This window comes from Lissotriton helveticus, chromosome 8 (genome assembly GCF_964261635.1).
Source record: "Lissotriton helveticus chromosome 8, aLisHel1.1, whole genome shotgun sequence".
NCBI lineage: Eukaryota > Metazoa > Chordata > Amphibia > Caudata > Salamandridae > Lissotriton > Lissotriton helveticus.
In genome coordinates, this window is record NC_136069.1 from 1458720767 (window position 1) to 1458733415 (window position 12649).

The 12649-nt window shown below is 45.0% G+C and overlaps 1 protein-coding gene across 2 annotated transcripts in view; it reads right to left on the reverse strand.

Moving 5' to 3' along the window:
- TIAM1 (TIAM Rac1 associated GEF 1) overlaps positions 1-12649 on the reverse strand; it is a 444435-nt gene that overhangs the window by 11921 nt on the left and 419865 nt on the right. For both annotated transcript variants that reach the window (XM_078658396.1, XM_078658397.1), the window contains one exon: positions 8181-8283. In XM_078658396.1, the coding sequence (XP_078514522.1) occupies positions 8181-8283 (103 nt within the window). The remainder of the gene's footprint in view (positions 1-8180; positions 8284-12649) is intronic.

The window sequence follows — 12649 nt, forward strand, 5'->3', positions numbered from 1 at the left end:
GGTTGGTAGCTGTGAGCTACACCAGTGAAAAGATAGGGGCCATAGAACCAACTGTATAGGTGTATCTGGGGACAAGTACAGGAACTCCCAACGGGGGCTCGGGTCACAAGGGTCCTGGGAACAAGGGGGTACAGCTGGGTCATCAGTACTGGTTCCGGGGCGCTTAAGTGCAGAGTGGAAAGGTCAGTTGGGCTCTGTGCATCCCAGGGCCTTGTGGTCGTCTGTCTCGCCGGTTCAGGGTGCAAAATAAGGACAGCTGGGCCACTCTGAAGATGTGTCTCTGCGGTGCTGACGTCCCTCGACGACTGCTCGGTCTTGGTGTAGCAGGAGTCCGGATTGAACTCTCATGGGCTATGTTGGCTGCAACCGGTCCAGTACCCTGGGAATTGTTCCTGTGAGGCTCCGGTTAGTCCTGGCGTTCTCTTACTTGGTGAGGGGACAGATCTGACCATCAAAGAGCACAGATACTTTTTCCTCAGGGCTGCTATGTGTTGGGCGAGCTGCGGAGGGGCCAGTCAGTGAACCGGAATTGCATTTCCAAATGCTTGCAGATGAGTTACTCCTTTTCTCCAAGGGAGATTACTGGTAATTTGCGAAGGGCTGTCAGTCTCCCAGGGTTCTTGTAAGCTGTTCCACTGCAGGATGAGTCGCTGGTCACAACTGTTAAGACTGGTGCGGGCAGGCAGGGGTTGGCTCCAAGAGTTCACAGCAGTCTTCAGTTCTCACTTTTCTCACGTTCTTCTTTGTCCTCTTCTTCTGGACCTGTCGATTCTAAGTTACTGGTGTCAGGGGTACCACCTAAATACTCAATTTAGGGGCATTAAGGGGAGTGAAAGGTAGTTGCCAATGATCTATTTACCGTTAGGTCATCTACACCCTCAATATGACCACTCCCTGTGAGAAGTGGGCATAATCCTGCCCCAGAGAGCCTAATTCGGCAAAAAAAGATGTTGGAATTTTAAAAGTTGTGTCCACATCAGATTGCCCACATTAGGGGTGGAACTAGCCTTAGAGGGGAACACACCTCCTAACTAGCTAATTTTCCCACCTGTCCTGATGTCAAATGGGCCAGGGGCAGGGAGGTGGCATTCCCCCTGTCTGGGGAAGCCTTGGCTTGCATATCAAAGGTTGCATAGGCCTTTGAAGCCTCCTGCCTTGATAGGCAGATCAATTAGCCATCCTGCTTGGAAGAGGTGACAAAGCAGGCACTGTTTCTGCCCTCAGAGAGTGAGGGCTCTCACCTTCAGGTGGTCAGAGATCTGTCTGTGGTGGAAGGCTGGCCTACACCAGTCAGTCAACACACTAGTAGTCAGTAGGTTTTCACGGGGCACTTCTAAGATGCCCTCTGGGTGCATGTATTAATACATCCATCACTGGAATGGTTTCAGTAAAGCCATCATGTAGCTGTGGAAGTCGTAAATACCAGTTTCCAGCACATGTACTCAAAATGGCTTCCCTGTTCACTTGTAATATCTAAGAATCGACTTAGACATCACTGGGTCATATCTGCTCACGCACATATGTCCACATATGTAGTAGAGAGCCCCCTGCCTTAGGGTTGTAAGGCCTGCTTTAGGGAAACTTACCTATACTGCATTCAGTGTCTGCACGCATGGCACACAGGAGGTGTGTCATGTTGCAGCTTCACTTTTCTCTGCACCGTGGCACGTTGGTGCTTAGGGTTCCCTTAAGGGGGCACAATACACTTCGGCTCGCTCACGGTCCTCGAATAAGGTGAAGGTCCTACAAAGGAGCACCGTCAGAAAGCCTGCCAGAAGTTTACTGGTAAGGCCAAAAGAAGAAATACTGTGCCACAGCATAACACAGAGCCATCTACCATATGGAGCAGAAAAGCTAAAGGCAGCAAAAAACAATCAGATACAAGAAATTATGTCTAACCACCAGCAAACACAGACAAAGCGTCATACAACCTCATAATCTGGCGAGGCGACTGGAGCGCAAACATGGGGGTTGTGTTTACAAATTCCCTGCAGAAATGCCAAAGGGCAGCTGGTGGCATTCAGCACAACTCAAAAGGTCTTCAAGAAATTGAAACTTTTCAATGGCTACAGATTTGTGCGCCAAATATGGCACAGCTGCGTTCCTGAAACCACCTCCACCATTCGACAATTCCAAAAAGCAGAACATTGATGCCAGATGGACTGCATTGATTGAAACGTTCAATGACTTAATAGATGCTCTAGAACATGGGTACTCAAACATTTGCATGGGGCCACAAAGTACGGTCTGTAGTGTGACCAGGAGCTGCACTGATACCAGCAGGGTTGCAGTAGGGGTCTGGGTGGGTCAGGGATTGTGTAAGGAGGTCTAACAACATATTAAATAAACGGGCAAGCATTCCTTTGCAGGTTAATAAATGCTTGCCATTTATGTAAAAAAATTCTATTAGTGCTCAGCAACTTAACAGCCGCTTGTGCTGCTGTTCACTAGGGCGGCCGGAGGTCAAGAGGGCTACAAGCCGTACTTTTGGTGTCACTGCTCTAGAAGAAGCGATATAGCAAATATCACCAGAAAACACTGGAAGTCAAGTTCAATCCAATGCCGTGAGATCCATCTTCCTACTCTCATTGTCTGGAGGTGGCACGTCATTACTAGGCACATTGGCCCTCTTCCTAGCCGTTGCTGCAATTAATGAGTCGGCTGGTACTGACCCTTGGATGTATGCAGGGTCCTTTGAAGAATGTTTATACTTCTTCTCCATTCTTGGAGTCACAGGCTTGCATACTGCCGGTACCTTAAAGGCCTCTCTTCCTTGAACCAGCACACTGGGGAGCATGGGTAGGAATTGGCTCCTAGTTTGTTGAGGCAGTAGAGTCTATAGGAGAAAACAAGCCTTGGGCTTCTCCTCTTCCTTTTTCACTCCATACGTCTGTGCAGCCTTTTGGACGACCATTTTGTAGATCCCTATGTCGTCTAGCTGCGATGGCCTCGAAGGTAAGTATCTACCCCTTCTTCCGGAGATTCTGCGTAGAGATCTTGCCATTCTAGGTCTTGTGCTTCCGAGGACGTCAAGTCCCAGTAGGAATGCAGAGCTTCGTTGCATTCTCCCTTAAAATAATAGTCTTCGGCCCCCTGTTCCTCGACTGGTTCAGGCGTTCGCTGGTTCGGCGTGCTCGTCGTCTCTTTTGACTTCAAGTGCCGGTTTTGGCGGGATGGTGTATTGGCTCATCTTCTCATCGAAGTCCCTTTTCCCCTGCAGGATGATCGCCATTTCGGCCTCAAGCCTCCTCTTCTTCCTCTCCATCTCGGTGGCATGTTCAGCATCGGGGGTTGGATGGCCTCCCTTCGGGGCTGTCGACGACGAAGTCGGCCCTTCCTTTCTCGGCGTCGAGGTGGCCTTTTCGAGGACAACCTTAGACGATCTTGGTTTTTCAAGGGCTTTTGCCGATTGCGAGTCCTTTTCGAAGGATCCGCTCGGCTGACTGTCCTTGCTTGCCGTTGCCTTCGTCGAGTGTTTCGACTGCAATGCTCCCTTCAAGGACTTAGCTTCACTACTACGAGTGTCGCTCGGGGCTTTAGCTTCACCCTTTCGAGTGTTTAGGAGTCGACGACTCACAAACCCCCTTCGACGTCTTCTTATGGACATCGACGACCGCGCAGTCCTCCGGTCCTTCGGCAATGTTGTCCTCTTCTCCACTGGAGAGGCCAAAGTCTCGGAGCGATGGAGGTGGTCCCTGCTCCTGCATGTTGTGGTTCGCCCTTCTCTGCCTCTCCCTTACTCTGAGGGTCTTGTGTGTAAGCGCTGAGCACGCGTTGCAGTCTTCGGTGGTGTGGTCGAGGGGCAGGCAGGGGTTGCTGACTGGATGCTGGTCCTTCTGGCCATATTTGTGGTGGAAATTGGTGCAATACTTGAACGGTGCTTTGTCCATCCCTGCGCTCAGGGAGCCCCCTGCCAGCGTATTCTCCGTAGAAAGTCACGGTCTTAGTCGTAAACCTTCTCTCTCTTCATCCCGGTTACCTGACCTGTAGTCCGGTGTAGCTGAAAACTTGATTTTCGTCGCTTTTCTACGAATTTTCTTGATTCCTCTCTCAAAAACTCTGGAACTCTTCGGCAATGATCCAGACCCAACGGCGGAAAAAAGAATCTGAAGATGGTGACCAAAGGTGGGAGTAAGCACATCAACGTCACGGAGGACACCAAATGATGGTATGTCGGCGCCCACCTGGGCCACGAAAAAATAAAAATAAAAGAGAACAATTCCGGACACAACCACTAGATGGCGGAATAATGCACAGCATAGTGAATCCAGAAAGATTCATGCTGCAAAACCACCAACTACAACCTCAATGCACATTCCGAACAGTAAGTCAATTTCCTTCATTGCTTCATGAAATGAACTAGGAAAACTCAAGACAATGAAGGTGACATTTCACTTTAATGAGAAAATGTTTCCTGTTGCTCAGTGACACTGTTGTATTGCTTTTTTTTTCACAGGAGGCCACTGAGAAAGGACTAGAAATATTAAAGCATGAAATCATCGAGCACTCAACTGGTCCGACGCCATGGGTTTCGACCGTAGGGGTAGAGCCAAAAAAGTGGTGGTGCAGTGTGAATTTGTGTTGATATGCGCCAGGCCAACAAAGCAATTGAAAGAGAAAGACATCCAGGTTCACAAATAGCAGACATGATTACACAGCTAAATGGTGCCAAAATCTTATCCTGTGTTGATTTGACCAAGGGATATCACCAACTCAGGCTGGAAGAGAACTTTAGGTAAGTTCATTACTATTTTTTCAACTCATGGTAGTTTATTCAGATACTAAAGACTTAACTTTGGTGGGTCGTCAGCAGCAGAGATCTTTCAGGATGTCAGTCGCCGAATAATTCAACCTATCACACATGCTTTTAACCTCAATGACGCTATACTAGTGTTTGGGGCTCACACAAAAAGAGCATGACAAAGCTCTTCCAGACGTATGCTGTCTGCTTGCTGATGCAGGTCTCACTTTAAAAATGCAGAAAAGTGTGCGTATCATAAAAGTAAACTCTAATTCTTTGGCTATATTTACTCTGATAGGAGAATGACTCCTGACCCTGAAAAGGTATAAGCATTGTTATCCACAAGCCCCCCGCAAGATTTAACCATTCAGTGATGCTTCTTAGGCATGGCCAGCTATTGCTCCAGATATATTTGTGACTTGACAAAAAAGAATATTCCCATCCAGTGGTCCTCTGAATGTGACAGAAGTTTCAAGAATATCAAATACGAAATTGAAAATGCCACTGAAATGGCTTATTTTGATCCAAAGTTAAAATACTGAGATTGGAGGAGATGCAAGCCCAGTGGGCCATGCCTATTCCAAGCCAGAAAAAGAAAGTCTGGCTGTAGTGTGGCTTTTGAACGTTTTCCTGTGTTTCTGTACGGAAAGCATTTCACCCTTGTCACGGACCACCAGGGGTTGCTCACCATTTTCAAAAATCCGAAAGCAAGGATGACCCCTCACATGGAGCGGTGGAGGTTGACTCTGAAAGAGTATGATTACACTATTGCGCATAAGCCAGGGAAGGATCAAAACTCTGCAGATTACTTCTCACTGATGCCATTACAGCGCCACAGTGCAATGTCTCAAGTGACAGAAGCAGACATCAATTTCATAGTAAAATCTAGCACTCCTTCATATCTATCCATTAAGCAGATCATTGCTGCTCCCAACAGAGACAGAGACATACTCGCACTCAAGGATATCATTGCAACGCAATCATAGAGAAAACATACTCAACCTCTCACGGATGACGTTGAATATCAAAAAAAATTAAATGAGCAGGAAGAATTTTGTCAATCAATCAAGGAGGCATTATACTAAGAGGTTCGAGAATTATCATATATGAGAGCTTAAGGCAAAAAGTAATTGAACTGTCACACGAAGGCCATTGTGGCATTGTAGCCACCAAGAGAGCGCTCTGAGACGGAATGTGGTTTCCTCGCCTTGATGAACGAGTCGAGAAGTAATTGAAAGCATGTCACCTGTGAAACTGCTCCTCTCCAAACACAGCATCCGCTAAATATGTTTGACCTTCTCAAACAAGCGTGGAAGAAATTTGCAGTTGAATTCTATGGACATTTAAACAATCGCCATTATCGAATGGTAGTTATTGATGAGTACTCATGTTTTCCCTTAGTGGAAGACTTATCATCGATCACCCATGACAAAGTCATTGAGAGGCTGGATCATATTTTGCAGCATGGGTTGCTTCCCCCAATCTCAAATCTGACAACCGTCCACCCTTCAATGCCAGAGAGTTTAAGGACTTTTAGTCGTCTGAAAATCAAGCATCAAAAAGGCACACCTCTCTGGGCACAGGCAAATGGCGTTGTTAAACGATTATGGGCACCCGCAAGAAAACGGTTCAGCGTGCAGTGCTCAAAGAATATATCGCAAAAGAGCTTTTTGCCCAACTCCCCATTCTACAACAGGTGAAAGACCTGCTACCTTGCTGTTTGGGAGAGCCAATGGGACAAAGCTACCATAACAGAACACACGCAGATTAATGGATACTGATGAGATTAGGGTCATGGGCACTTCCCACAAAAGTAAGATGAAGACCTATGAAGATAAGCGCTGATGCACTTAGGACACCATTTGGGAAAGGAGTTGGGACCTAGTCAAACCGAAACGAAAACACATGATTGATGCTCCGTTTGATGCTAAACCTTTCAGAGTTGTGACAAGGACACATGGTGACCGTCCAACTCCCAGAAAGTCCATTATGAGAGGGTAGTCACATTTCAAGCATCTGTCTCAATGTTCGTTGGTTCCAGACCTTACGAGTGAGACAAGTCCTCATGAGTGCCCAAGTCAAGCATCTGAGTCTACATTCCCGATGCCAGTGCAACTTCTATACTTCCTACGACTCGATCGGGAAGACTGGTACGAGCACCTTGACGACTCCTTCAGGAACTCTAATGTATATATGTTGTCATCATTTTTTATTTAACAAAGGGGGAGATGTAGTGTCATGTGATTATGTGCAGTAGGGCCCTTGTGGTCCTAGACAGAACTCTTACCAAGTTAACAAATCAGCTGGGAGGTATTTGGGTGTGTCTAGGTGTGGTTAATAAAGTCTAGGATGCAGTGCGTTCAGTTAATGGTTGCATGAAAAAAAAAAAGACATGTATTACAGAGCTCCTTGTGTGGCACAGTCATTTCCATGCTCCAGAGCTGGGGTGAATGCAACAAATTCTACTCAAAATGTATCATTAGACAGGGTTTTTTGTAGTTGCAGGGTGTGGGAAATGTTAAGCAAACAGCTTCAAATATAAAGCATGCTTGTGCGTCCTTGAACAGTTTTAAAATCAGGTATGTAGCAATTTACCTGAACACTAGTCCAATGAATGCAAAAGATAGCACATTTAAATGATCCCCGTGCTATACTGTCAATAAGACCACTGTTAAAACACTGAAATTAATTAATAGACTCTCCTTATGATTTATGGTGTTCGGTCAGGCAGTCGCTGCAACAAACCACCACTACCTTTCAGTTTTGACTACAGACTAATGAATGAATGACATCAACAAAAGGCAATAGATAAGGGTGTGAAACATGGTGATACTATTTATGGAAAGCAGTAGCTGTAGAGCTAACATTAAAAGTACATAACTAGTTCTCCGTCATGCTATTGTTCGTGTAACATTCAACCATTTGAAAATATTTTCATACCATATGTTGATGCCCATTAGGCTCAACACATAGAGCTGGCCAGCGCTAACTTCAAACTCAAGTGTGCAGAATTTGTGGATTAACTCGGCTAAGACATCTTGGAAAGGGCAAATAAATTGAATAGGATCTTGCCAGTGACCCTCAGAAACATTACATTTAACAGCACAGAAAAGCAAACGTCATCCATGAACACAAAGAGAAACTACAATTCTAAGGGAAAAAATACATGTATCTATCTAGCCCATTTCATAGCATAATCATTATTGATACATAACTGTAAACTGAGCAGCCATGTTTATAAAGCAGTATTAAAACAATACATGTCTCAAGAATAATTACAGTTTAACAGTTTTGTTACACAACTGTTGCACACTTCCGGTAGAAAACAACATCTAAGTAATTGATTGATACAAGCCATGAAAGACATCCATAGACGTCATCAGTAGTATTGACCATTACTTTTATACAGAAAAGAGAATGACAAATACAGGAACATTACCTCCACTAGCGAGAGATCGAATCTGCAGTGCCTCAAAGGAAATCATATGACGAAATCGGAAGGCATCAGGGTCTTCAATCATCGACAAACGATGAGACCCACCCTATAATAAAAACTGTGATTAGTCCATGCCTTAAGTGGATATCGGAAATTTGTTAACATACTCACTAAATAACAAATGCTGTTTAAGAATTTGATAACGTGAGATGCAGTAATAATAAATATCTTTAGACAACACAACTGTTTAAAAGCTGATAATAAATCTACATCTTGGAAAAATGTCCTCCTAGTTAAATATTGATTTATTTTCTTTATAAACAATTTGTTTTCAGTTTTTTTTGTGGTACAATAGCGGCCCAGAGGCCTACACATCGATGAAGTTCAATATAGATGAAGCCATGTTCAATTAAGAAATATATGGAAAAAAAGAAATAATGACAATTAAAAAACAAACATTTAACATGCTAAACTGTGCACAGATCAGGCAATCCCCCATCCCCGTATCACTCAATCACTAACGCATTATAATAGTCTGGATGATCATATCTTATCTCATGAGGCCTACACCAGTAAATTACTTTCCCGCTGTATGAGGGATTCCGGTGGCTCTATGACAGGTAAGTCAATACCACTATAATCTGCAATATCTTCCGGTGTTTTTGTGGACAACCCCGTGCATGAAACACCAGGAGTTCCATCCCCATGCACCAGTCTAAAGCTTTTTTCCATTAATATTGATCTTTAATGAAGTTACCTGCCTGTTTAATAGCAGTAAATTCAGAGCGAATGCAAATGGTCAGGTTAGGCGTTGACATACCACCATCCGGAAGCTCCCACCTTTGGTCGGCATCTATGTTTTTTTTTCCCTTCCTCCTCTTGTCTCATCTTTCTAGTGGAGGAGGTTGGGTTCGCTAGTGAATCCAGAAAATTCTTCAAGCTGCAAAACTACACCGACAGGTAAGAAACTATACATTTTGCAGCGTGAATCTTTTCTGGATTCACATGCTGTGCATAGATTTTGTAGCAGTTTGCTAGTCTTGTGGTGGCTGAGTGGAAGATGAGCGCTGATTTGTAAATATATGTTGTAAGACCTTTTGTCCTACTTGTGCTTCTTTATTCGTCTGAATGTCTACACAATAATGTTTCGTGAACGTGTGTACTGAAGACCATGTTGCAGCCAAACAAATGTCTTAAATTGGAGTATTTAGTAGAAATGCAACTGTTGCTCCTTTTTTCCTTGTTGAGCGAGCCCCTGGTGCTCCTTGTAATGTCTGTCCTGCTTGTTTGTGGCATAACTGTATGGCCTGAGCAATCCATCTTGAGATGGTGTTCTTGGTAACAGGTTGTCCTAGGAAGCTGTTAGCAAAAGATACAAAGAATTGCTTTGTTCTTCTGTATTCTTTTGTCCTTTCAATGTAATACATGACTGCTCTTCTAGCGTCAAGATTGTGCAAAGCTTTTTCAGCTTGTGTTTTTGGATTCTGGAAGAAACTTGGAATCTGTATAGTTTGGTTTATGTGGAAATTTGATACCACCTTTGGCATAAAGTGTGGATCTGTTCTAATGACAATCCTGCCATTATGTATTTGGAAGTAGGGTTCCTATAGTTAGTGCTTGTAATTTCCTAACTCGACGTAGAGATGTAATTGCAACCAGAAATGCTGTCTTTAGCATGGGCATTTGTGGTGCTGCTTTGTGCAATGGTTCGAACATTGCCTTCATCAGCTGAGCTAGTACTATATTTAAGTTCCATATGGGTGCTGGTACCTTTTTTGGAACAACAGAAGGTGTTCTTAGGAGCACAGATCAACACTATAGTAGGGAAGGTGTTCCCAAGTGAGAAAAGAACATTGGCACTGCTGCTTTTTAACCAGCTGGTTATACATGGTGATGTCATCAGGGGTTGTCAACAGATAAGTGTTCACGCCTTCCTCGGGTGAATCTGCCTCGCGGTCTTGCCACTGTTCTCAATGCCTTTGGATCCCTCTACGTCCTGGTACAGGCCCTGTTACTCTGGGTCGTCCTCATAGAAGAGTTCTGGTTCTTCCTCTTCTTGTGGCTCTGGTGTCAAAGGGGCTTCCAGTCCCTCGATACCCCCTCCTCCTCCCCCATAACAACCCCCCCCCCCCCCCCCGAGTCTTTCTCCTCCTGTGTGTTTTCCGTTGAAGGTTTCAACGGTATTAGAAATCGCTTGAGGGAGCCACCGAATTCTGTTTTGTAAAAATCTTTAAAGGATTGCAGTCATTTTGGCTTTGAGTGGACAAATTTGTGGGTGCGTTATAAGGCGTTGACTGTAGTCCCCAATCTCTTAGTCAGTGTCAAAGTTTCAGCTGCTGTTGCCTGAGCTGCTATCCTCGTTCCAACCTGCAGAAATGGGGGAAGTTTATCCACACCTGACTCACTGCGATTGACAAAGGTGCCGCCATCCCCGACTCTTGGAAGGGGGCAGAGGTTGTCCCTATTTTTAAAAAAGGCCGGAGGGAAGACCCTGCCAACTACCGACCAATAAGCTTACTGGACTCAACCCAGAAGGTCGTGAGTAAGGTGGTGCTGGAAAGAATCCTCCAATGGGCAAATGAAAATGAGATCCTTTCAGATTACCAGGCTGGCTTTAGGGCTGGCACTGGCACGATAGAGCAGGTCTTTAGGCTCCTATTATTATATTGGAAGGTGGTGGTTATAGGCAGAGGCAGCCTTTATTTGGCATTTATTGACCTGAAGACTGCCTTTGACCTTGTGCCCAGAGACCAATTATGGGCGTGTTGGCGGATATGGGGATCCCCCCAAATATTCTGTCGATCTTAGTACGATTGCATGATGGTAATTTCGCACAGGTGCGATGGGGCACTGATGGGCAGAAAACTAGTAGGATACCGGTGGGGAAAGGGGTACGCCAGGGATGCGTTCTCGCCCCCTCCCTTTTTTCACTTTATGTGAATGGGGTTGTGGAGCACTTACTTAAACATCCTTCAGATGCACCGTCCCTGGCAGGGGAGAAAATTCCCACTCTTCTTTTTGCCGATGACACGCTACTAATTTCAAAAACTTCTGCGGGTCTTTAGGGCCTCTTAGTTAATTTTCAGACCTTTTGTGACCAACGGGGCCTAGTAATCAACACAGACAAAACGAAGTATTTGGTTTTAAATCCTCCCAAAAAACTAGGTCGTCCCCCTGTACTTAATAAAACCCCTTTGGGAGGGTCACCGTTTTTGATTACTTAGGCATCCGAATTACGGATACTATGCAGTGGACTCCCCATCTGCTGAAAATGTTGCTCAATCATAAAAGGGTCACAGGGGCACTTGCTAAAGAACAGCGATCTTCTTCAACTAAGCCCATCGCCCCTGTCATGGACATTTACAAGGCGAAGGGTGTTAGTTCCGCCTTGTATGGCGCAGAACTTTGGGGTACTTTTAACACCGATCTTCTAACTAGGTCTGAGAATAAGTTCCTGAAAGGTATTATGTCCCTCCCACAGAGCACACCTACGCTACCCCTCTTGCTGGACCTTGGATGCCAACAAATTAGCGATGTTGCAAGACTACGACCATTACTTCTATGGGCTAGGATGTGGCGTGTCCCTGAACTTGCAAAATACGCTAAAGGCCTAGCGGAGGTGATGTCACTGGCGGGGTGGCACAGGATAAGATGGCTAACCGATGTTAAGGCTTTGCTTGGTAAATTGGGACTCAGCGACGCCTGGGAAAGTCGGTCCTCTCCCCCGAAAGCTGTCTTAAAAACTTTGTATTGGAATTGGGTCAGCAACAGAACTTCTACGGACCCATCTCTTGGTAAGCTCACAGAGGAATTTTTAATTCACAAGGACTCACCTTATCGGGAGCCTTATCTGGATATGGTTTGGAAACCCTATGATAGGGCCCTGTATTTTAGATTTAGAGCGGGGTCTCTTCCTGTACGTGCCCTAACAGCTCATTGGAACCCACCGTATCAGTCAATTGCATCTTGTCCCTTCTGCGACACCATTACGGAGTCAGTAGAACACTTTTTGTTTGTCTGCCCGGCCTATGCACGCCCGAGGCAACTGTGGCTCAAACCTGTATGTAGGGCCATGGATACTAGACACTCTTCCGTGGCATTCCGAATTTTAATATCAGACACTCGGCCCATGTATGTCTTCGGCCTTGCAAAATTTTTGTCATGGGCATGGTCCATTAGGACAAAACGGCTATTAATTACTGTTTAATTGATTAATTTTTAATCCTATGACCGATTGATAAATGGTTACCTCTTTTAAAGTTTATTGGGATCCTGTTTTTATGCCATGGAATTTGGCCATTTTTAAACTCATATTTGTTATAATGTTTTTTAATGAATGTACATTTTTTAGGTCTCGCCTGTCGATGCGCATGCGCATCGAGCTTGCGAGCCTATTGCGGCTTTAACAACGTTTAACTAAGAAGCAAGGAATCGTGGCGATTCCTTGCAGTGCCCGTGACTTTTAAGCTCAA